Source organism: Convolutriloba macropyga, chromosome 2, assembly GCF_964194025.1.
Source record: "Convolutriloba macropyga chromosome 2, txConMacr16.3, whole genome shotgun sequence".
NCBI classification, from domain to species: Eukaryota; Metazoa; Xenacoelomorpha; order Acoela; family Convolutidae; genus Convolutriloba; species Convolutriloba macropyga.
Window position 1 is genome coordinate 9330250 of NC_134469.1, and position 26807 is coordinate 9357056.

The 26807-nt window shown below is 37.0% G+C and overlaps 1 protein-coding gene across 6 annotated transcripts in view; it reads left to right on the forward strand.

The window, feature by feature from the left end:
* The window catches only part of LOC142356259 (serine/threonine-protein kinase MRCK alpha-like), a 521049-nt gene that overhangs the window by 463730 nt on the left and 30512 nt on the right, over positions 1–26807 (forward strand). For all 6 annotated transcript variants that reach the window (XR_012761391.1, XR_012761393.1, XM_075408214.1 and 3 more), the window contains exons 7-11: positions 5481–5563; positions 6131–6285; positions 21464–21653; positions 25561–25696; positions 26278–26517. Coding sequence is in view for 4 of the 6 variants with exons in the window: in XM_075408214.1 (XP_075264329.1) it covers positions 5481–5563; positions 6131–6285; positions 21464–21653; positions 25561–25696; positions 26278–26517 (804 nt within the window). In the remaining 2 variants the exon portion in view is untranslated. The remainder of the gene's footprint in view (positions 1–5480; positions 5564–6130; positions 6286–21463; positions 21654–25560; positions 25697–26277; positions 26518–26807) is intronic.

The following is a 26807-nucleotide window of genomic DNA, read 5'->3' on the forward strand; positions in this document are numbered from 1 at the left end:
TTTTTAAATAAAACTTTCAGTTTTTTTGAAATTTTTGTATGTTTTATGTTTCTCTAGCTTCAAGAGCCACGGAAATTCCTCTTGGCAATGTATTACTGCATAGTTTATAAATGTAATGGAATGGTCTTCAAGATTTTAGTATCACGAATTTGAGCAATTTTTAAAAATATTTGCAATTTTTCTCGTTTTTGAATTTTTTCGGGCAATAGAGGCCCTAGGGCCTCCTCCAAGGTTTGACAATAAGCGGCTGCAAAATTTGTAGAGTTAATGGGATCCTGATCAACATTTTTTATGACTCCAGTTTTAGTTTTTTTGGATAAAATTCAAACTTTTCAATTTTTGAAATTTTTTATCTTGCTAGTATATGGATCTTTGAGCCTGTGAAACTATTTCAGGCTTGAAACGGGGATACCGGTTAGTCTCTTGAGACAATGAGTTGGTTCTTAAGATATTAGTGTCTTGAATTTTAGCAAGATTTTGTTAAAATTTGCCATTTTTTTCAAAATTTTTAAAATATTTTTTGTCCTATTCTGAGTTTAACGACCATAACCGGCCAACAAAACTTTTCAAGTGTCGGAGATGGGTTGCTTGACAGAACTTTTGAGACAAAAAACTTTTGAGCTTTTTTATTGCGAAGTTGGAAACTTTTTTAATTTTGGATTGTCAACGACATTTTATTGACTATTGGTGTCTTGAAACCCTTAATATGCGATTCAGATATTATGATGAAAAACGCCACCTTTTGATAATGGACGAAACTGTCACAATATTCAAAAACGGCATTTAAAATTCAGGTTTGTTAGAGTCAGCGAAATCTTGACTTACTGATGTTTAATTGCTCTCAAACGAAATTTGTAGCAATTATATTAGTCCGTTCGCTCTTTTTAATGCGATTTTATGCTTGACCGATTTTTCGTCTGACGCTTTTGACTTTTAGTCCTCAAAAACGGGATAAACAGGTAGCGCCCAGAGGGCAATAAGTGCTCTTAGAGCCTTTGAGCTCAATTTCACCTCAAACTGTTTTGGAGACTTATACTTATACTTATGGCGTGAAGGGCGGTTCTTAGAGGTCGAAGACACCCCAACTGTTGACCCCTAGGTGTCAAAGAACCTCCTCTAGGGTTTGATAATAGGTTACTGCATTGTTTCTAGTGGTAATCGAATGGTTTGAACATTTTAACATCACGAATTTTAGCAATTTTTAGACAAAACTTGCAATTTTTTGATATTTTGATATTTTTTGATATTTTTTGATATTTTCTTTATTCAGTTCTTTCCCGACCCAGAGGCCAAAAAACATTCTAAGTGATTTGATAATAAGTTACTGACAATTTTAATGGCCATGGAATAGTTTTTCAACTTTTTAATTTCACAAATTTTAGCAATTTTTACAATTTGGAGACTTATACTTATTGTGTGAAGTGCGGAAGAGAGGCCGAAGACGCCCGCACTGTTGCCCACCCACTCCCTCCCCATCAGCCCTCCGGTGCACCCCCTCCCCCCAACGTGGCTAATGACGAACAACCGATCGCTAAAAACGCCCAATTTTATACTAATTTTCCCATCTTTTTTTTTTTAGCTTTTTGAAATTTTTTGTCATTTTTTCAGCCCTAGATGTCAAGGAACCTGCTCTATGGTTTTATTATAGGGTACTGCATAGTTTCTATGTGGAATGGTTTCAACATTTTAACATCGCGAGTTTAACATTTTGCAAGCATTTTTGGGCAAAATATGCAAATTTTTTTCAATTTCTTTCATTTCTCATCATATAAGTTTACAGAACCAGGGGGCCAGAAAACATCTTTAAGGGTTTCATAATAACTCAATAAAATTTTTATCGGCCATGGAATGGTTTTAAACTTTTTAATATCACTTTTAGCAATTTTTCGATAAGTTTTGAAAATTGTCGGTTATAAGGTTTCCCCAGCCTCAAGGGCCGAGAAACCTCCTCTAGCGTTTGAGAATAGGTTACTACATAGATTCTAAATGCAAAGGAATGTTTTTCAAGATTTCAACAACAAGAATTTTAGCATTTTTTTTTACCAAACTTAGTTACTGAAAAAATTTTATTTGCCATGGAATAGCTTTCAATTTCTTGACAAATTTTAGCAATTTTTTTTGGTAAAACTTGCATTTTTTTTACAATTTTTTTGAAAAGTTTTTTCGGTTCTTAGGTTTCTCGAGCCTCGAGAACCTCTTCTGGGAGTTGACAATAATTTCGCTATAAATTCTAAACGTAATGGAATGTTTTTCAAGATTTCAACACCACAAATTTTAGCATTTTTTTGTACGAATTTTTTATTTTTTAATATTTATTGTCATTATTCAGGTTTTTCACCCTAACAGAAAATCTCCGTTCGGGTTTGATAATAAGCTACTGGAAAATATTTTCGGCCATGAATTAGTTTTCAACAAATTCTCAACAAGTTATCACAAATTTTAGCAGTTTTTTATGCAACTTGCAAATTTTTGGAGTTTTCAAATTTTTCGTCTTTTTCAGGTTTCTGCAGCCTCAAGGGACACATAATCTCCTCTAGGGTTCAATTACAGGTTCCTTCATATCTTCTAGATGTAATGGAATGTTTTTCAAGGTTTTAACGTCACAAATTTTTAAAATATTTGCAATTTTATCAAGTTTTTTTGAATCATTTTGAATTTTGTATTATTTTTTCCGGTACCAGGGTCCTAGGGACCTCCTCCAAGGCTTGATAATAAGCTGTCGCATAGTTTCTAGAGTTAATGGAATTGTTATTAGTTTTTCATTACTCCAGCTTTTGCAATTTTTTGATAAAATTTTAATTTTCGTTAATTTTAGCAAGATTTTGTGAAAATTTGCTATCGTTTCCAATATTTTTGTCCTTTTCTGATTTTAACTATCATTATTTGACAACGAAGTCTTGAAGATGGGTTACTTGACATAACTCCAGAGACAAAAAATAGTTTTGAACATTTTCACTGCGAAATCTGAAAGCTTTTATTTTGAATTTTGCAATATTTTGCAAATTTTAATGATCAGTTTTTTATTTGGTTTACTGACAAGGCTAGAAAACTAAAAGTTAAAGAATCGCATAATGCTAAAGCTAACCTCAACAAACCGTGGCTAGCTACTGACGAAGCCAACCGCTCGCCGGTCGTTTGAGAGCAATTCGCCCGACGTTAGTCGGTTTTGTTCTCATTAAAGTGACACTGTTCCATGTAGTGAAAACTTTCGTAAAGTAACCAATGCTGGAAAAAAATCAAAAATTAATTCATTTTCAATAGGAGTTATGAAAATGATCAAAACTAATAACGACCACCTGTAACCTCAAAACAATTTAAATTATTAATCTTTAGATAACAATCATCTGCAAAAACGTTGGAGAAAAATTGAGAAAGTTGCATGTTCTGAATATTTAACCTAGGTAGAAAGACCTCAGCCATTGGCCGAAATAAAAGGGAGCTTCAACTTCTTAGGACTGGTACAGCTCAATTAAATGTATCTCAACTTGTCTCCTCTAGTCTTTCTAGTCCTTACGGTTTCAAGATCATTTTCTTTCAAAATGTACGAAAACAACAATTAAAATAGTGCCAATAGATTTCTAATCCTTGGAGAGCTAAAACAAGATCTAATATTATAACGCAGGCTCTATTTTTGACATCTCACTTTTAATATTAGTTGAATGGAATCTAAAAAAAATTAAGTTCGTCCAACTTTTACCAATTTTTTTAGGGAAAAACTAGATTTTTTTTAGAAATTCATATCTTCTAGGCGGAAACAAATTCGAGAAACCCGTTTGCAGCCAGTAAACTTTTGTGAGGGCTTTTGGATGCTGCCACGAGTGTCTTCCTCTGATTAATTTTTCGGGGGTGGGGGTCAGAAATTAGGGACGAAAAAGCCTGGCTATCAAATAGTTCCTTCTCTCATTACATGAGGTCGCGACTATAAGTTTAGCTTCAAAAAATTGGGGTTTTTTGTTGGTGTCTGCTACATAATATATCACCGTTCTAATCAATACGTTAATGGATATTCAATCTTGAAGCATCAATGTTTCATGTGTGCATTCAAATTTTTGTACTTTGGATCAGAATTGTGTTGATTGTTCGAGGTAGTTTACGAATCTAAAATTTTGTACCTCGAAACATCTTTGTTGCTAAAAGCAACGAGCCGAGGGTGCCTAAATGAAGCTATAAAAATAAAGGAGGGTAAGCGTCGCTGATTGTTTCTACCGCCGTGTGCTTACCAATTCAAAAACACTTCGAGATTATTTGACGGTCCGGTTATTGAGCTGTACGTTTATTTCCCTTCGCCATTTTAGGGTTTCATTGTTAGTATCTCACCTGGAAAAAATCAAAAATTAATTCATTTTCAATAGGAGTTTTGAAAATGATCAAAACTAATAACGACCACCTGTAACCTCAAAACAATTTAAATTATTAATCTTTAGATAACAATCATCTGCAAAAACGTTGGAGAAAAATAGAGAAAGTTGCATGTTCTGAATATTTAACCTAGGTAGAAAGACCTCAGCCATTGGCCGAAATAAAAGTTGTTTGTTGAATGCTGATTGCTTGTTTGTCAAATATGGAGCTTCAACTTTTTAGGACTGGTACAGCTCAATTAACTGTATCTCAACTTGTCTCCTCTAGTCTTTCTAGTTTTTACGGTTTCGAGATCATTTTCTTTCAAAATGTACGAAAACAACAATTAAAATAGTGCCAATAGATTTCTAATCCTTGGAGAGCTAAAACAAGATCTAACAACATAACGCAGGCTCTATTTTTGACATCTCACTTTTAATATTAGTTGAATGGAATCTAAAAAAAATTAAGTTCGTCCAACTTTTACCAATTTTTTTTAGGGAAAAACCTGATTTTTTTAGAAAGTCATATCTTCTAAGCGTTTTGCGAGGGCTTTTGGATGCTGCCACGAGTGTCTTCTTCTGATTAATTTTTCGGGGGTGGGGGTCAGAAATGAGGGACGAAAAAGCCTGGCTATCAAATAGTTCCTTCTCTCATTACATGAGGTCGCGACTGTAAGTTTAGCTTCAAAAAATTGGGGTTTTTTGGTGTCTGATACATAATATATCACCGTTCTAATCAATACGTTAATGGATATTCAATCTTGAAGCATCAATGTTTCATGTGTTCATTCAAATTTTTGTACTTTGGATCAGAATTATGTTGATTGTTCGAGGTAGTTTACGAATCTAAAATATTGTACCTCGAAACATCTTTGTTGCTAAAAGCAAAGAGCCGAGGGTGCCTAAATGAAGCTATAAAAATAAAGGAGGGTAAGCGTCGCTGATTGTTTCTACCGCCGTGTGCTTACCAATTCAAAAGCACTTCGATATTATTTGACGTTCCGGTTATTGAGCCGTACGTTTATTTCCCTTCGCCATTTTAGGGTTTCATTGTTAGTATCTCACCTCTAAAACTATTGTCTCTGTAATCTGAAAAATCCTGATAAGACGTGGGTTTAATTTTTTTTTACTTTGTTTCAGAATTCGTTATCATCACGAACCCTGCCTTCAGTCTTTTCGGGAGAGAGCTTGCCATTCATCGGATTCACATTTACCTCAACATTGTACGTAATTTACACCCAACTTTTTTAACTTGTCATCTCTGACTTGTATTTGTTGTAAACTGAAATTTAGAATATAACTTCAAGGATGAAAGCTCGGGGTGACACTAGTTGGTCCTTCTTGAACACGTTTAGCTTCATCCTCCGCGTTCTAACTTCTGCTGAAATGTGTAATAATATAAAAATTGTATTTAGATTTGAAGAATTTTATTCTGTCTCTTTCTAACAAGCTTATTTGCCGCAAGATTTGCGAAATTGATAATTCATGAGCATAACAAAAACTTAGATAAATAAAAAGTAAGGCTACCAGAAAATTGCTACGACTTTTTCGTAGACTAAAATCTTTCTTGCCATTCTGTTATTGATCATAATAGGAAACATTAACTCATCATTAACCTCGTGACTATACTTTGGTTTATAAAACTATTCATGGACCAGTAGTTGGTTGTATTTACATGGGCAAAATGAAGGTGTACTTTGTTCGTATTACATGAATGAAATTGGTGATGACTTTTGTTGCTGTAACTGTTTGAGATGTATATATGAAATGGATGATGATGATGGTTTTAGCAAACTGAATGACAAGTATCTCAGATTGGGTTCAGATGAGGGCACCAGTCCACTTCAGGATGAGATGACAGATGCACAGCTCACAAATGGACATGTAAATGTTAATGTACAAAACTTGAAGGCAGAAAAGGAGAAATTGGAGAAAAAGTGTTCAGGTGAATTTCACTTGATGTCTAAATTTGATAAAACTTTCGATAATTTATACAAGGGCCGGGAAATTAAATGTTAAATAGAGTATAGTCGAATTAGGTAAAATGAATAAACTTTTTGCCAAAATGTTCAGGATTTCAATATGATACATTTATCACAGATATTGCCTGCTTAGATTGATGTACATGAAGTTAAACAACACTTCATTTCGGAGGGGTACTTTCCGCTACTTTCCATTTTGAGAATTGAAAGTTAACTGTTGAAAATTAAATGCCGGCTGATAGGAAGGCCAATAGAGCCCAATGTCATAGAATGTGATCAGAGCCGATAAATTCCGTGATCTGAGTGGTCTGTCAAACCCTCATTAATTTAAATCCAGTTTTTTTTTGGAAAAAAAACATTTACAAAATAGCGTAACGAAGGTCTCTCCGTTGTCTGATTTCTTCTGATTGTGCTCTGCGCCCGTTCAGCTCTAATACCTAGCTTCCGATGCGCAGGTTTGTTAATGGAAATAGTCAGTATGCAACAAAAGTCTATACTGCTCATAGCACACATTAAAAGAAGCCTTGGAAGAAATTCTTTTTTCTAAAAATGTTTCACCTCTTAGTGTTAGTGGGTGTGATTTAAACGGTTGATACATTGTTTTCCGTATTCTTACTTGGGAAGTCCCTAAAGGAGTTTAACACTAAAGTTGTTGATAAAACTGCCGAGCTATTGGTGGCGTCGATTTGTTCCAGCGCAAATCATTCGGCTCTCAATTTTGGTTTACCGAGAATTTCAAAAGAGTCAAAATAGGAGTGGTGATAAGAATATCAGAGCAAAAGCTTTGAGAGCTATTTAACTTTTTGCGTTTTAGATTATCTATATTTCTCTCATTTTCAATTTGAAGGTCCACAACTCTATTGGCGACAATTTACTAGTAAAAGTCAAATGAAAAATGCGCCTAAATTGGTGCCATTTTTCACCTTATTTTTAGTATTATATAATATCCTCTAATGACATCATTTGAACCTTTTTTGTGTACTTCTTAGACCTCGCTCCATGTTACCTAACCCTCACTCCTCCGTGGCACCTCTCCTTTCCTCCTTCCCGGAATGAGGCAGGCTGCAATAAATTAGAGCTCCCACTAGTCCGAGAGCCGTTCCTTCGACGTTAGTCGGATAGTTTTTTCATCAATTTTTTTGCTCTCATTTTCAAAGGATAGGAGGCTTGTTATGAATACCATTCGTCGCTCCGACTTTAAGTCATATTCGCGTGATTTTTCACGCAAGACTGGCGGGGACAACTGATGGATAACTAATCGATGAAATGAATTGTCAACGCCCGTTGAACGCTAGAAAATACGAAACAGGGATGGGATTTATTGCTGCTCTTGGACCTAGATTGGGGTACTCCGCTACTATTGTTGTAAACTGCGGGAGAATGTAGAAGCTTTTGATGTAAAAACAGCTGAAATATCTGTCGAAATATCGACTCCGGCTCAGATCCATATGAAGTAGTAATGCGATGACAACCGTGCGGCATTGTTCAATCTTTGACCGAAGAAGATCAACTTTCCGTAGTCGTATTTTGAAACTATTTTGGAATATCGTACCGGTCAGTTTTTGGTCGACTTATTTAAAAAAGAGCGAACAGAGTGCAAATCGGTTGGCGTTATTGTTTTGTCTCACAGTTTATTCTTTGGAAATTCTTTTTCTAGAAAAGTTTCTCACCTCAGCGTGTTAGTGAATGTGTCTGTGTAAAAGGTTAATACATTGATTTCTATATTGTTACCTGGGTAGTCCCTAAAAGAGTTGAACACTAAAGTTGTTGATACAATTGCCGAGCTATTGATGTCGTCGTTTTGTTCCAGCGCAAATTATTCGGCTCTCAATTTTGGTTTACCGAGCACTTCAAAAGAGTCGAAATAGGAGTGGTGATTAGAATATCAGAGCAAAAGCTTTGAGAGCTATGTAAATTTTTGCGTTTTAGATTATCTATTGTTCTCTCATTTTCAATTTGAAGGTCCACAACTCTATTGGCGGCAATTTACTAGTAAAAGTCAAATGAAAATTGCGCCTAAATTGGTGCCATTTTTTCACCTTATTTTTAGTATTATATGATATCCTCTAATGACATCATTTCAACCTTGTTTGTGTACTTCTTACTCCTCGCTCCATGTTACCTACCCCTCACTCCTCCGCGGTACCTCTCCCTTCCTCCTTCCCCGAATGAGGCAGGCTGCAATAAATTAGAGCCCCCACTAGTCCGAGAGCTGTTCCTTCGACGTTAGTCGGATAGTTTTTTCATCAATTTTTTTGCTCTCATTTTCAAAGGATAGGAGGCTTGTTATGAATACCATTCGTCGCTCCGACTTTAAGTCATATTCGCGTGATTTTTCACGCAAGACTGGCGATGGCAACTGATGGATAACTAATCGATGAAATGAATTGTCAACGCCCGTTGAACGCTAGAAAATACGAAACAGGGATGGGATTTATTGCTGCTCTTGGACCTAGATTGGGGTACTCCGCTACTATTGTTGTAAACCGCGGGAGAATGTAGAAGCTTTTGATGTAAAAACAGCTGAAATATCTGTCGAAATATCGACTCCGGCTCAGATCCATATGAAGTAGTAATGCGATGACAACCGTGTGGCATTGTTCAATCTTTGACCGAAGAAGATCAACTTTCTGTAGTCGTATTTTGAAACTATTTTGTAATATCTTACCGGTCAGTTTTTGTTTGGTCGACTCATTTGAAAAAGAACCAACAGAGTGTAAATCGGTTGGCGTTATTGTTTTGTCTCACATTTTATTCTTTGGAAAATCTTTTTCTAGAAAATTTTCTCACCTCAGGGTGTTAGTGAATGTGTGTGTAAAAGGTTAATACATTGATTTCTATATTGTTACCTGGGTAGTCGCTAAAAGAGTTGAACACTAAAGTTGTTGATACAACTGCCGAGCTATTAGTGTCGTCGTTTTGTTCCAAATTATTCGGCTCTCAATTTTGTTTTACCGAGCACTTCAAAAGAGTCGAAATAGGAGTGGTGAATAGAATATCAGAGCAAATGCTTTGAGAGCTATTTAACTTTTTGCGTTTTAGATTATCTATATTTCTCTCGTTTTCAATTTGAAGGTCCTCAACTCTGTTGGCGGCAATTTAATAGTAAAAGTCAAATGAAAATTGCGCCTAAAATGGTGCCTTTTTTCACCTTTTTTTTAGTATTATATAATATCCTCAAATGACATCATTTCAACCTTGTTTGTGTACTTCTTAGTTCTCGCTCCATGTTTCCTACCCCTCACTCCTCCGCGGTACTTCTCCCTTCCTCCTTCCCCGAATGAGGCAGGCTGCTATAAATTAGAGCCCCCACTAGTCCGAGAACTGTTCCTTCGACTTTCGTCGGATAGTTTTTTCACCAATTTTGTTGCTCTCACCTTTCAAAGGCTTGGAGGCTGGTTATGAATACCATTAGTCGCTGCGACTTTAAGTCATACTCTCGTGATTTTTCACGCAAGATTGGCGATGACAACTGATGGATAACTAATCGATGAAATGGATTGTCGACGCCCGTTGAACGCTAAAAAATACGAAACAGGGATGGGATGTATTGCCGCTCTTGGACCTAGATTGTGGTAATCGCTACTATTGTTGTAAACCGCGGGAGAATGTAGAAGCTTTTGATGTAAAAACAGCTGAAATATCTGTCGAATATTGACTCCGGCTCAGATCCTTATGAAATATCAATGCGATGACAACCGTGCGGCATTGATCAATCTTTAACCGAACAAGATCAACTTTCTGTAGTCGTATTTTGAAACTATTTTGTAATATCTTACCGGTCAGTTTTTGTTTGGTCGACTCATTTGAAAAAGAACCAACAGAGTGTAAATCGGTTGGCGTTATTGTTTTGTCTCACATTTTATTCTTTGGAAAATCTTCTTCTAGAAAATTTTCGCACCTCAGGGTGTTAGTGAATGTGTGTGTAAAAGGTTAATACATTGATTTCTATATTGTTACCTGGGTAGTCGCTTAAAGAGTTGAACACTAAAGTTGTTGATACAACTTCCGAGCTATTAGTGTCGTCGTTTTGTTCCAAATTATTCGGCTCTCAATTTTGTTTTACCGAGCACTTCAAAAGAGTCGAAATAGGAGTGGTGATTAGAATATCAGAGCAAATGCTTTGAGACCTATTTAACTTTTTGCGTTTTAGATTATCTATATTTCTCTCGTTTTCAATTTGAAGGTCCTCAACTATGTTGGCGGCAATTTACTAGTAAAAGTCAAATGAAAATTGCGCCTAAATTGGTGCCATTTTTCACCTTATTTTTAGCATTATATAATGTCCTCAAATGACATCATTTCAACCTTGTTTGTGTACCTTGTTTGTGTTAGTCCTCGCTCCATGTTTCCTACCCCTCACTCCTCCGCGGTACTTCTCCCTTCCTCCTTCCCCGAATGAGGCAGGCTGCAATAAATTAGAGCCCCCACTAGTTCGAGAACCGTTCCTTCGTTTTTAGTCGGATAGTTTTTTCACCAATTTTGTTGCCCTCACCTTTCAAAGGCTTGGAGGCTGGTTATGAATACCATTAGTCGCTGAGACTTTAAGTCATACTCTCGTGATTTTTCACGCAAGATTGGCGATGACAACTGATGGATAACTAATCGATGAAATGAATTGTCGACGCCCGTTGAACGCTAAAAAATACGAAACAGGGATTGGATGTATTGCCGCTCTTGGACCTAGATTGTGGTAATCGCTACTATTGTTGTAAACCGCGGGAGAATGTAGAAGCTTTTGATGTAAAAACAGCTGAAATATCTGTCGAAATATTGACTCCGGCTCAGATCCATATGAAATATCAATGCGATGACAACCGTGCGGCATTGTTCAATCTTTAACCGAACAAGATCAACTTTCTGTAGTCGTATTTTGAAACTATTTTGTAATATCTTACCGGTCAGTTTTTGTTTGGTCGACTCATTTGAAAAAGAATCAACAGAGTGTAAATCGGTTGGCGTTATTGTTTTGTCTCACATTTTATTCTTTGGAAAATCTTTTTCTAGAAAATTTTCTCGCCTCAGGGTGTTAGTGAATGTGTGTGTAAAAGGTTAATACATTGATTTCTATATTGTTACCTGGGTAGTCGCTAAAAGAGTTGAACACTAAAGTTGTTGATACAACTGCCGAGCTATTAGTGTCGTCGTTTTGTTCCAAATTATTCGGCTCTCAATTTTGGTTTACCGAGCACTTCAAAAGAGTCGAAATAGGGGTGGTGATTAGAATATCTGAGCAAATGCTTTGAGAGCTATTTAACTTTTTGCGTTTTAGATTATCTATATTTCTCTCGTTTTCAATTTGAAGGTCCTCAACTATGTTGGCGGCAATTTACTAGTAAAAGTCAAATGAAAATTGCGCCTAAATTGGTGCCATTTTTCACCTTATTTTTAGCATTATATAATGTCCTCAAATGACATCATTTCAACCTTGTTTGTGTACCTTGTTTGTGTTAGTCCTCGCTCCATGATTCCTACCCCTCACTCCTCCGCGGTACTTCTCCCTTCCTCCTTCCCCGAATGAGGCAGGCTGCAATAAATTAGAGCCCCCACTAGTTCGAGAACCGTTCCTTCGTTTTTAGTCGGATAGTTTTTTCACCAATTTTGTTGCTCTCACCTTTCAAAGGCTTGGAGGCTGGTTATGAATACCATTAGTCGCTGCGACTTTAAGTCATACTCTCGTGATTTTTCACGCAAGATTGGCGATGACAACTGATGGATAACTAATCGATGAAATGAATTGTCGACGCCCGTTGAACGCTAAAAAATACGAAACAGGGATGGGATGTATTGCCGCTCTTGGACCTAGATTGTGGTAATCGCTACTATTGTTGTAAACCGCGGTAGAATGTAGAAGCTTTTGATCTAAAAACAGCTGAAATATCTGTCGAATATTGACTCCGGCTCAGATCCATATGAAATATCAATGCGATGACAACCGTGCGGCATTGTTCAATCCTTAACCGGACAAGATCAACTTTCTGTAGTCGTATTTTGAAACTATTTTGTAATATCTTACCGGTCAGTTTTTGTTTGGTCGACTCATTTGAAAAAGAACCAACAGAGTGTAAATCGGTTGGCGTTATTGTTTTGTCTCACATTTTATTCTTTGGAAAATCTTTTTCTAGAAAATTTTCTCGCCTCAGGGTGTTAGTGAATGTGTGTGTAAAAGGTTAATACATTGATTTCTATATTGTTACCTGGGTAGTCGCTAAAAGAGTTGAACACTAAAGTTGTTGATACAACTGCCGAGCTATTAGTGTCGTCGTTTTGTTCCAAATTATTCGGCTCTCAATTTTGGTTTACCGAGCACTTCAAAAGAGTCGAAATAGGAGTGGTGATTAGAATATCTGAGCAAATGCTTTGAGAGCTATTTAACTTTTTGCGTTTTAGATTATCTATATTTCTCTCGTTTTCAATTTGAAGGTCCTCAACTATGTTGGCGGCAATTTACTAGTAAAAGTCAAATGAAAATTGCGCCTAAATTGGTGCCATTTTTCACCTTATTTTTAGCATTATATAATGTCCTCAAATGACATCATTTCAACCTTGTTTGTGTACCTTGTTTGTGTTAGTCCTCGCTCCATGATTCCTACCCCTCACTCCTCCGCGGTACTTCTCCCTTCCTCCTTCCCCGAATGAGGCAGGCTGCAATAAATTAGAGCCCCCACTAGTTCGAGAACCGTTCCTTCGTTTTTAGTCGGATAGTTTTTTCACCAATTTTGTTGCTCTCACCTTTCAAAGGCTTGGAGGCTGGTTATGAATACCATTAGTCGCTGCGACTTTAAGTCATACTCTCGTGATTTTTCACGCAAGATTGGCGATGACAACTGATGGATAACTAATCGATGAAATGAATTGTCGACGCCCGTTGAACGCTAAAAAATACGAAACAGGGATGGGATGTATTGCCGCTCTTGGACCTAGATTGTGGTAATCGCTACTATTGTTGTAAACCGCGGTAGAATGTAGAAGCTTTTGATCTAAAAACAGCTGAAATATCTGTCGAATATTGACTCCGGCTCAGATCCATATGAAATATCAATGCGATGACAACCGTGCGGCATTGTTCAATCCTTAACCGGACAAGATCAACTTTCTGTAGTCGTATTTTGAAACTATTTTGTAATATCTTACCGGTCAGTTTTTGTTTGGTCGACTCATTTGAAAAAGAACCAACAGAGTGTAAATCGGTTGGCGTTATTGTTTTGTCTCACATTTTATTCTTTGGAAAATCTTTTTCTAGAAAATTTTCTCACCTCAGGGTGTTAGTGAATGTGTGTGTAAAAGGTTAATACATTGATTTCTATATTGTTACCTGGGTAGTCGCTAAAAGAGTTGAACACTAAAGTTGTTGATACAACTGCCTAGCTATTAGTGTCGTCGTTTTGTTCCAAATTATTCGGCTCTCAATTTTGGTTTACCGAGCACTTCAAAAGAGTCGAAATAGGAGTGGTGAATAGAATATCAGAGCAAATGCTTTGAGAGCTATTTAACTTTTTGCGTTTTAGATTATCTATATTTCTCTCGTTTTCAATTTGAAGGTCCTCAACTCTGTTGGCGGCAATTTACTAGTAAAAGTCAAATGAAAATTGCGCCTAAAATGGTGCCTTTTTTCACCTTTTTTTTAGTATTATATAATATCCTCAAATGACATCATTTCAACCTTGTTTGTGTACTTCTTAGTCCTCGCTCCATGTTTCCTACCCCTCACTCCTCCGCGGTACTTCTCCCTTCCTCCTTCCCCGAATGAGGCAGGCTGCAATAAATTAGAGCCCCCACTAGTCCGAGAACCGTTCCTTCGACTTTAGTCGGATAGTTTTTTCACCAATTTTGTTGCTCTCACCTTTCAAAGGCTTGGAGGCTGGTTATGAATACCATTAGTCGCTGCGACTTTAAGTCATACTCTCGTGATTTTTCACGCAAGATTGGCGATGACAACTGATGGATAACTAATCGATGAAATGAATTGTCGACGCCCGTTGAACGCTAAAAAAATAAGAAACAGGGATGGGATGTATTGCCGCTCTTGGACCTAGATTGTGGTAATCGCTACTATTGTTGTAAACCGCGGGAGAATGTAGAAGCTTTTGATGTAAAAACAGCTGAAATATCTGTCGAAATATTGACTCCGGCTCAGATCCGTATGAAATATCAATGCGATGACAACCGTGCGGCATTGTTCAATCTTTAACCGAACAAGATCAACTTTCTGTAGTCGTATTTTGAAACTATTTTGTAATATCTTACCGGTCATTTTTTGTTTGGTCGACTCATTTGAAAAAGAATCAACAGAGTGTAAATCGGTTGGCGTTATTGTTTTGTCTCACATTTTATTCTTTGGAAAATCTTTTTCTAGAAAATTTTCTCGCCTCAGGGTGTTAGTGAATGTGTGTGTAAAAGGTTAATACATTGATTTCTATATTGTTACCTGGGTAGTCGCTAAAAGAGTTGAACACTAAAGTTGTTGATACAACTGCCGAGCTGTTAGTGTCGTCGTTTTGTTCCAAATTATTCGGCTCTCAATTTTGGTTTACCGAGCACTTCAAAAGAGTCGAAATAGGAGTGGTGATTAGAATATCAGAGCAAATGCTTTGAGAGCTTTTTAACTTTTTGCGTTTTAGATTATCTATATTTATCTCGTTTTCAACCTGCAGGTCCTCAACTCTGTTGGCGGCAATTTACTAGTAAAAGTCAAATGAAAATTGCGCCTAAATTGGTGCCATTTTTCACCTTATTTTTAGCATTATATAATGTCCTCAAATGACATCATTTCAACCTTGTTTGTGTACCTTGTTTGTGTTAGTCCTCGCTCCATGATTCCTACCCCTCACTCCTCCGCGGTACTTCTCCCTTCCTCCTTCCCCGAATGAGGCAGGCTGCAATAAATTAGAGCCCCCACTAGTTCGAGAACCGTTCCTTCGTTTTTAGTCGGATAGTTTTTTCACCAATTTTGTTGCTCTCACCTTTCAAAGGCTTGGAGGCTGGTTATGAATACCATTAGTCGCTGCGACTTTAAGTCATACTCTCGTGATTTTTCACGCAAGATTGGCGATGACAACTGATGGATAACTAATCGATGAAATGAATTGTCGACGCCCGTTGAACGCTAAAAAATACGAAACAGGGATGGGATGTATTGCCGCTCTTGGACCTAGATTGTGGTAATCGCTACTATTGTTGTAAACCGCGGTAGAATGTAGAAGCTTTTGATCTAAAAACAGCTGAAATATCTGTCGAATATTGACTCCGGCTCAGATCCATATGAAATATCAATGCGATGACAACCGTGCGGCATTGTTCAATCCTTAACCGGACAAGATCAACTTTCTGTAGTCGTATTTTGAAACTATTTTGTAATATCTTACCGGTCAGTTTTTGTTTGGTCGACTCATTTGAAAAAGAACCAACAGAGTGTAAATCGGTTGGCGTTATTGTTTTGTCTCACATTTTATTCTTTGGAAAATCTTTTTCTAGAAAATTTTCTCGCCTCAGGGTGTTAGTGAATGTGTGTGTAAAAGGTTAATACATTGATTTCTATATTGTTACCTGGGTAGTCGCTAAAAGAGTTGAACACTAAAGTTGTTGATACAACTGCCGAGCTATTAGTGTCGTCGTTTTGTTCCAAATTATTCGGCTCTCAATTTTGGTTTACCGAGCACTTCAAAAGAGTCGAAATAGGAGTGGTGATTAGAATATCTGAGCAAATGCTTTGAGAGCTATTTAACTTTTTGCGTTTTAGATTATCTATATTTCTCTCGTTTTCAATTTGAAGGTCCTCAACTATGTTGGCGGCAATTTACTAGTAAAAGTCAAATGAAAATTGCGCCTAAATTGGTGCCATTTTTCACCTTATTTTTAGCATTATATAATGTCCTCAAATGACATCATTTCAACCTTGTTTGTGTACCTTGTTTGTGTTAGTCCTCGCTCCATGATTCCTACCCCTCACTCCTCCGCGGTACTTCTCCCTTCCTCCTTCCCCGAATGAGGCAGGCTGCAATAAATTAGAGCCCCCACTAGTTCGAGAACCGTTCCTTCGTTTTTAGTCGGATAGTTTTTTCACCAATTTTGTTGCTCTCACCTTTCAAAGGCTTGGAGGCTGGTTATGAATACCATTAGTCGCTGCGACTTTAAGTCATACTCTCGTGATTTTTCACGCAAGATTGGCGATGACAACTGATGGATAACTAATCGATGAAATGAATTGTCGACGCCCGTTGAACGCTAAAAAATACGAAACAGGGATGGGATGTATTGCCGCTCTTGGACCTAGATTGTGGTAATCGCTACTATTGTTGTAAACCGCGGTAGAATGTAGAAGCTTTTGATCTAAAAACAGCTGAAATATCTGTCGAATATTGACTCCGGCTCAGATCCATATGAAATATCAATGCGATGACAACCGTGCGGCATTGTTCAATCCTTAACCGGACAAGATCAACTTTCTGTAGTCGTATTTTGAAACTATTTTGTAATATCTTACCGGTCAGTTTTTGTTTGGTCGACTCATTTGAAAAAGAACCAACAGAGTGTAAATCGGTTGGCGTTATTGTTTTGTCTCACATTTTATTCTTTGGAAAATCTTTTTCTAGAAAATTTTCTCACCTCAGGGTGTTAGTGAATGTGTGTGTAAAAGGTTAATACATTGATTTCTATATTGTTACCTGGGTAGTCGCTAAAAGAGTTGAACACTAAAGTTGTTGATACAACTGCCTAGCTATTAGTGTCGTCGTTTTGTTCCAAATTATTCGGCTCTCAATTTTGGTTTACCGAGCACTTCAAAAGAGTCGAAATAGGAGTGGTGAATAGAATATCAGAGCAAATGCTTTGAGAGCTATTTAACTTTTTGCGTTTTAGATTATCTATATTTCTCTCGTTTTCAATTTGAAGGTCCTCAACTCTGTTGGCGGCAATTTACTAGTAAAAGTCAAATGAAAATTGCGCCTAAAATGGTGCCTTTTTTCACCTTTTTTTTAGTATTATATAATATCCTCAAATGACATCATTTCAACCTTGTTTGTGTACTTCTTAGTCCTCGCTCCATGTTTCCTACCCCTCACTCCTCCGCGGTACTTCTCCCTTCCTCCTTCCCCGAATGAGGCAGGCTGCAATAAATTAGAGCCCCCACTAGTCCGAGAACCGTTCCTTCGACTTTAGTCGGATAGTTTTTTCACCAATTTTGTTGCTCTCACCTTTCAAAGGCTTGGAGGCTGGTTATGAATACCATTAGTCGCTGCGACTTTAAGTCATACTCTCGTGATTTTTCACGCAAGATTGGCGATGACAACTGATGGATAACTAATCGATGAAATGAATTGTCGACGCCCGTTGAACGCTAAAAAAATAAGAAACAGGGATGGGATGTATTGCCGCTCTTGGACCTAGATTGTGGTAATCGCTACTATTGTTGTAAACCGCGGGAGAATGTAGAAGCTTTTGATGTAAAAACAGCTGAAATATCTGTCGAAATATTGACTCCGGCTCAGATCCGTATGAAATATCAATGCGATGACAACCGTGCGGCATTGTTCAATCTTTAACCGAACAAGATCAACTTTCTGTAGTCGTATTTTGAAACTATTTTGTAATATCTTACCGGTCATTTTTTGTTTGGTCGACTCATTTGAAAAAGAATCAACAGAGTGTAAATCGGTTGGCGTTATTGTTTTGTCTCACATTTTATTCTTTGGAAAATCTTTTTCTAGAAAATTTTCTCGCCTCAGGGTGTTAGTGAATGTGTGTGTAAAAGGTTAATACATTGATTTCTATATTGTTACCTGGGTAGTCGCTAAAAGAGTTGAACACTAAAGTTGTTGATACAACTGCCGAGCTGTTAGTGTCGTCGTTTTGTTCCAAATTATTCGGCTCTCAATTTTGGTTTACCGAGCACTTCAAAAGAGTCGAAATAGGAGTGGTGATTAGAATATCAGAGCAAATGCTTTGAGAGCTTTTTAACTTTTTGCGTTTTAGATTATCTATATTTATCTCGTTTTCAACTTGCAGGTCCTCAACTCTGTTGGCGGCAATTTACTAGTAAAAGTCAAATGAAAATTGCGCCTAAATTGGTGCCATTTTTCACCTTATTTTTAGTATTATATGATATCCTCTAATGACATCATTTCAACCTTGTTTGTGTACTTCTTACTCCTCGCTCCATGTTACCTACCCCTCACTCCTCCGCGGTACCTCTCCCTTCCTCCTTCCCCGAATGAGGCAGGCTGCAATAAATTAGAGCCCCCACTAGTCCGAGAGCCGTTCCTTCGACGTTAGTCGGATAGTTGTTTCATCAATTTTGTTGCTCTCATTTTTCAAAGGATCGGAGGATGGTTATGAATACCATTCATCGCTCCGACTTTAAGTCATATTCGCGTGATTTTTCACGCAAGACTGGCGAGGACAACTGATGGATAACTAATCGATGAAATGAATTGTCAACGCCCGTTGAACGCTAGAAAATACGAAATAGGGATGGGATGTATTGCCGCTCTTGGACCTAGATTGTGGTAATCGCTACTATTGTTGTAAACCGCGGGAGAATGTAGAAGCTTTTGATGTAAAAAACAGCTGAAATATCTGTCGAAGTATCGACTCCGGCTCAGATCCATATGAATTAGTAATGCGATGACAACCGTGCGGCATTGTTCAATCTTTGACAGAAGAAGATCAACTTTCTGTAGTCGTATTTTGAAACTATTTTGGAATATCTTTCCGGTCAGTTTTTGTTTGGTCGACTCATTTGAAAAAGAACCAACAGAGTGTAAATCGGTTGGCGTTATTGTTTTGTCTCACATTTTATTCTTTGGAAAATCTTTTTCTAGAAAATTTTCTCACCTCAGGGTGTTCGTGAATGTGTGTGTAAAAGGTTAATACATTGATTTCTATATTGTTACCTGGGTAGTCGCTAAAAGAGTTGAACACTAAAGTTGTTGATACAACTGCCGAGCTATTAGTGTCGTCGTTTTGTTCCAAATTATTCGGCTCTCAATTTTGGTTTACCGAGCACTTCAAAAGAGTCGAAATAGGAGTGGTGATTAGAATATCAGAGCAAATGCTTTGAGAGCTATTTAACTTTTTGCGTTTTAGATTATCTATATTTATCTCGTTTTCAATTTGAAGGTCCTCAACTCTGTTGGCGGCAATTTACTAGTAAAAGTCAAATGAAAATTGCGCCTAAATTGGTGCCATTTTTCAACTTATTTTTAGTATTATATAATATCCTCTAATGACATCATTTCAACCTTGTTTGTGTACTTCTTACTCCTCGCTCCATGTTACCTACCCCTCACTCCTCCGCGGTACCTCTCCCTTCCTCCTTCCCCGAATGAGGCAGGCTGCAATAAATTAGAGCCCCCACTAGTCCGAGAGCCGTTCCTTCGACGTTAGTCGGATAGTTGTTTCATCAATTTTGTTGCTCTCATTTTTCAAAGGATCGGAGGATGGTTATGAATACCATTCGTCGCTCCGACTTTAAGTCATATTCGCGTGATTTTTCACGCAAGACTGGCGGGGACAACTGATGGATAACTAATCGATGAAATGAATTGTCAACGCCCGTTGAACGCTAGAAAATACGAAACAGGGATGGGATTTATTGCTGCTCTTGGACCTAGATTGTGGTAATCGCTACTATTGTTGTAAACCGCGGGAGAATGTAGAAGCTTTTGATGTAAAAAACAGCTGAAATATCTGTCGAAGTATCGACTCCGGCTCAGATCCATATGAAGTAGTAATGCGATGACAACCGTGCGGCATTGTTCAATCTTTGACAGAAGAAGATCAACTTTCTGTAGTCGTATTTTGAAACTATTTTGGAATATCTTTCCGGTCAGTTTTTGTTTGGTCGACTCATTTGAAAAAGAACCAACAGAGTGTAAATCGGTTGGCGTTATTGTTTGGTCTCACATTTTATTCTTTGGAAAATCTTTTTCTAGAAAATTTTCTCACCTCAGGGTGTTCGTGAATGTGTGTGTAAAAGGTTAATACATTGATTTCTATATTGTTACCTGGGTAGTCGCTAAAAGAGTTGAACACTAAAGTTGTTGATACAACTGCCGAGCTATTAGTGTCGTCGTTTTGTTCCAAATTATTCGGCTCTCAATTTTGGTTTACCGAGCACTTCAAAAGAGTCGAAATAGGAGTGGTGATTAGAATATCAGAGCAAATGCTTTGAGAGCTATTTAACTTTTTGCGTTTTAGATTATCTATATTTATCTCGTTTTCAATTTGAAGGTCCTCAACTCTGTTGGCGGCAATTTACTAGTAAAAGTCAAATGAAAATTGCGCCTAAATTGGTGCCATTTTTCAACTTATTTTTAGTATTATATAATATCCTCTAATGACATCATTTCAACCTTGTTTGTGTACTTCTTACTCCTCGCTCCATGTTACCTACCCCTCACTCCTCCGCGGTACCTCTCCCTTCCTCCTTCCCCGAATGAGGCAGGCTGCAATAAATTAGAGCCCCCACTAGTCCGAGAGCCGTTCCTTCGACGTTAGTCGGATAGTTGTTTCATCAATTTTGTTGCTCTCATTTTTCAAAGGATCGGAGGATGGTTATGAATACCATTCGTCGCTCCGACTTTAAGTCATATTCGCGTGATTTTTCACGCAAGACTGGCGGGGACAACTGATGGATAACTAATCGATGAAATGAATTGTCAACGCCCGTTGAACGCTAGAAAATACGAAACAGGGATGGGATTTATTGCTGCTCTTGGACCTAGATTGTGGTAATCGCTACTATTGTTGTAAACCGCGGGAGAATGTAGAAGCTTTTGATGTAAAAAACAGCTGAAATATCTGTCGAAGTATCGACTCCGGCTCAGATCCATATGAAGTAGTAATGCGATGACAACCGTGCGGCATTGTTCAATCTTTGACAGAAGATCAACTTTCTGTAGTCGTATTTTGAAACTATTTTGGGATATCGTACCGGTCAGTTTTTTGTCGACTTATTTGAAAAAGAGCGAACAGAATGTAAATCGGTTGGCGTTATTATTTTGTCTCACAGTTTATTCTTAAATCCATCTTTGGTAGCTATCAAATCTTTGGATACTGCAAGTCATCAATTCAACAATTTTTGGTGTTTTTACGCGGGAATCCGCTGGCTATGTTCTAAAGCTTATACGTGATGTTTTCTAGAGCTGACTGCTGCTTTGGACAAGGCAAGGAACCACGAGCGAATCAACACGCTTCTAAGACAGGAGAAGGTGAAACTGAAAGATGACCTGGAGAACTGCTACAATCAGATGTCGCAACAATCAAAAGAACTCAGAGAGGCGCTGCAAGCGAAGAAGTTGGCTAGTCAGGATCACTCCGACATGACTCTCAAGTTAGTCGTTCATTCTCACTTTTCTATGCGCTCTAAAAAGAAATTTAATACAATTTTTGTTAATAGGTCCCTTTGACCATATTAAGTTCCAATATTGATTTCTATATTTCTGTATAAATTAATAATTGTTAGAAAATGGTTCTGTTTTTCACGGTAGCAAAAGAGGATTTGTATCGAAAATCTCAACGATGCCAGGTCTTTTGTAAGCACCACTAAGACTGGGGTTGTGAAAAGCTGATTAGCTTGATTCCCTGATGTTGACTGCAGCACCACCGTTACCGTGAAAATTAACTGAAGGCGAAACACACGCTCAACCGTGTAGCGACTGCGAGGGCTATTTTGCATCTCTAAGTTTTGAGAAATAGAGAATTTAAATTGCAGGAATTTTTCACAAATGCTATTAAAAAGAAGGTGGAGTCGGTTTCCCCATTAAACCATTATTAATTGCTGTAACGATTTCAGCTTTAAGGCAATGCAAGATGGTATGCTTTGAAATGGTAGATAATTAATAGCCGCCCTCATCTTCTCAGCCGGCTATTATAGCGCTCCTAATTTTTTTTTACTTCGTCGAACTTTTTTTCGCTTTACCATTTTGCCGCTTTTTCGACATTTTGCGTGAAATCTTTTTGACTTCTCTAGGCTAGTTTCTCTCTTCTCTCATTCTGCTAAAAGTGAATTTGAACATCAGTTGCTCAGCAAACCAATTCAAAATGAACAGAGTCAGTATAAAAAATTGAAGTCAGAAATAGAAACGGGATAAACCCATAAAGCCCTATTTTAGATGCCCGCTATTTGAACGTCGTTCCTATAAGTCTTAGTTACCATATCTTATGCTTATTGGTTTTGATAGTAGCCCCTGTAGCCTCTCTCTAAGAAACAGAAGTATGTTCAACTACGAAATGCCCTCAAAATAAATCGGACTTAAAAAATAATTTTGTACAATTTTTTTTTCAATATCTTCTATTCAATCCCAATCATGCTTATTGGAATCAACGGCGGCTATTTTCCGGCAATCTGCCGGGTATGTTTTGAGCTTGTTCAATGTGTTCGCATGTAGTTACGTGTTTTAAAGAGTATGGCACTACTTTTCAGAAACATCAATAAAAATGTTATTTCTCAACTTCGTTCCTCTTTGTTTCTCCTTTAAAATGTGCCTTTTACTAAATCGGATAAGCAGTTCTTCTTATTTTGATTCGTTTTCATCGAGATTTCTGGGGATCATTTGGTCACGCTTCAAAAACTCAAAATGTTAGGGATTTTTACCGCTGTACAATCGAGGTTCTGTGCCTGGCGTACTATTTGTTACTCCTGTTTTGTCGAAATTATGGTCTCATTTAGGAAGCGGATCTATTTTAATATGTACTAGCAGCTTAAAGACGAATTGTGAGGTCACCTTGTGAGAATATGACCAAATATAAGTAATAATTTTAAATCATAATGAAATGAACTAATAATAATGATGCAATAATGCTAAATTCGGAAGCTAAATCGCTACATTATTGTTTTGTGGATTGTAACGTCATTGGCATAAAAATGCAATGGGAACACAAAAACATAGACGGAAGAATTCCGGAAGCGACTTGAAGCGTCGGAACTTTACAAAGAAAGCCGTAAGTGCAGCTGAATTAATTACCTTTTGTCTTTACAGTAAATCTTTACCTAACCAGATTTAAAGAATGGTAAAATTTACACCGCTGTCACCGCGAAAGATTCGAGTATTGACATCATTCGAGCAGGTTGAAATAGAGACAATTATGACATCATTCAGTAACAATACAAAAAACGGAACAGATGTAAAACCTAAGAAATAATTTTGACAAAAAAGTCAGAGATCTTGATACCGCAAAATTTATTATTTTGAAATATTCGATATTGATGAATAATGGCAGAAAAAATCTTTGGATGGCCAAAAACTGATAGGCTCGAAAATCATAGTGCTTGAATTTGTCATCAAAATAATTGATACTTCTCTTTAAATGATTCCTATGAACTAAACTGAATTTTAACAAAAAAGAATACCCAAATAAAGAAATATAATTATCAAAGAATACTTGAATATCAACGAAAATAAGACAAAAAGAAACGCATTTTTTAGGAGTCACAAATTAAGACAAAAATTAAAATTACTTCCTTGTCGGAGATATCCTAGACAAAATGAGTTTAAACTATTGTCAAAAAAATTAAATTTATCAACGAAAAGACAGAGAATCATAAATATTCAAAGTAAAAAAATCGTTTAAAATAAAAACATGCTTCAAGAATATTTGCATAAAGTAGTATTCAGCCAACATTTTGAATCGAAATTTAAGCAATTTCTTGTTATTGTATTATATTAAATGATCAATTGCAAACCAGAAAAAAGAATGTAAAAAGGCTAAAATAATTTTGTTAAAAAACTGAAAAAAATCAAAGCGAATAAAACTATAGGTCTTAAGAGAATGCTAGAACGATACATGCTAGAATGTGATGAAACAAATTGTACACAAACAAAAAGACTAATTCTTGATTTTTGCAAGCTAAAAATATCAAATTGAAGAGAAAAATTGGTGTAGAACAACTTGATGTATTTCATTATTTAGCTTTTGAAAAGTTAAATAGTCATCCTCCTGTACAGATTTAAAAGTAAAAACAGCTCAAGGTTCGAAGCAATCATTTTTGTGCAAAAACTGTCAAGAAATTTTTTGAAATTAATTTTATGAAAAAAATTGAATTTCCAAGACTCACGGCAAAAAATGGTTCAATGCACAAAAGACGAAATTAAAATCCCTGGCGATGCACAGAAAGACTTCTACTAACTAATAAAACCAAAATACCAACAAAAACAGACAATATCTTAAGTTATAAAGAGGCATTCAATGCACGAGTGATGAACGATAAGTCGCCATATTCCGATAAAAAGTTGGCTTAAAGATCCGGGAGTGAATAAATTAATAATAAAAAAGCCAACAAACCCGTAAAATTCCGAAATATGGGGCCATTTTGACCTTAAAACGCATTATTAGGCTCTCAAAACCTCTGTGGTATCAATTGCAGAGGGTTACATGTTAATACAGCTTCGATCAAATTATACGAAAAGACGGGCAATTCGGAGGAAAAAACGGCTATGAACGGTTCTATAGATGCGCCATTCTGTCAAAAAACACTTTTCAACTTCTCTTGCTCAGAAAAATTAGTTCACACGGCAATTTTTCTCACTTTTGCTTTCAGTCAGAACGTCGTCTGAATGAATAGTACTTCTGGTAAAAAAAACTTTAAGAAAACCAATACTCCGCTTCGAATCGTAAAAAAATCACAGAGGCGCGAAACAGAAAATGCAAGGTAACTTTGTCTACTGTCGCTTTTGTAAAATTGTTTTTTTTTTAACTTTGGGTCTTCTGTTGCTACCATTGCTATGTTTTATCATTTGCTATACCGGTGCTGTAGTTGCCTGTTGTGCAAGAAGACTCGGTTATCCACTGAATTTCTATGTATTCTGTTAGCAAACTGCAAAAACTTAATAATTGATTGTTAGTTCTCAAAAGCCAAAGTGGTAGCAATTATTCAGGTACTGTTGGTTTTTTGCGTTCTTCGCTTGATCTTCTCGTGTCCGACCGATTTGGCTTTTGTCCTCAGAAACGGGACCTCAGAAAGTGTTACGTGAAGACCAAGTGTTACGTTATATATGCTTCACCATTAATGAAAAAATGCTTAATTTGTCGTGTAAATGATAATTCGGGTAGCTTTGCACCTTGGGTACGCTCCAGTTCCCTCGCGCTTACCTAGGGAAGCTAATAGTCCTAAGCTTAAGCCAGCAGCAAGCTAAAGCTAATCACATGCCAGTCGTCTGAGAGAATTCGTCCGACGTTGATTGGTTATAAATTTCTACGTAGAGGAAAGTAAACAATTTCTGTTGATGTTCGCATTCTAGGTTGAGTGATGCACAGAAGGAGAAGCAGAAGTTGATGAGAGTGTTGCGAGATAGAGACGAGGAGCTGGAGGAACTCAATGCTAAGGTGGATCAGATGTCGGCCCAGATGAGGACTGCCAATGCAGAACGCAGAAAGGTAAGATCAATCGTCTACACCTCAGTTATAAATAAGTAAAATTTTATCTTTTGAGTTACGAGTAAAGGTTTGCAAAATTGTTGCTTTCTCTTTGGCGAAACCCTAAAGGGGGAAGTCTAAATATATTTGCTAGCTCTTAATTTTGAATTGCTATTGGTTATTATAATACCTGTTGAAAATGACGTCAGATCCTTTTTTTAACCAGACAAGGAATGGTCTATCAAACAAAAATAAATTGTTGATGAAATTGTTGTTCAATAATTAATGAATATTGTAATATTTAATTACACATTTAAAATTAACATCTGATAAATGTATATTGATTATGCTGTTTTTTACACCCTTTCCGTTCCCTGTGAAAGCGTAGTTTTCCTAGATTGATTTTGCGGACATAAAAGTCAAATTGCTTTCTAATGCATTATACGACTTAATATACTTTATCTACTTAATTTACTTAATTGCGACTTAATTTACTGAAACTCAAACACAGTTAACCAATGAGTCCATATTTTATCATTTGATTGAGTGTGTCCCATAGTTTAATGAAATCCGAATGTTTTTCAAAATATTTCAAATTTTAGCTGGAAACGGAGCTGGACGATTCTAAACTTGAGCTGAGTCGTGAAAAGAGGCTGCGAGTGACATACGAAGAAGATGTAAAGAGACTTGAAGGTGATTTGGACAGTGCCCAGGAACGGATGTTGCAGAGGACTCCTGGAGTGGGAGAGTATGTTCAAGAGAACCAACGTCTGAAGGAGGCACTAGAACAGGCAAACGATGAGCATAGTCAAGAGATCAAGAAAATGGAAGCTAAAGTTGAAGTACGCATCTTTCGTTGTTATAAAAGGGACGTTTTAAGCCGACCGTTTCTAGGTCATTTCATACAAAGACATATTCCGTAAAGTCGCGCGTTGCCTTGGCGGTGAGTAGGCGTGAAAACATTTAGTTTCTAATATTTTGATGAGATTAAAGTCATTTTGTGTGACGGTTGTGTCAATGGATCATTCTAGAGAGGTTCGTCATATATATTTTTGGTGCTTTAAAGCGTTTTGCTTGTAATTTTTTTGGGCTCTTCAGATCAAAGGGTGTGATTATAATCTAAAAGTTTGGC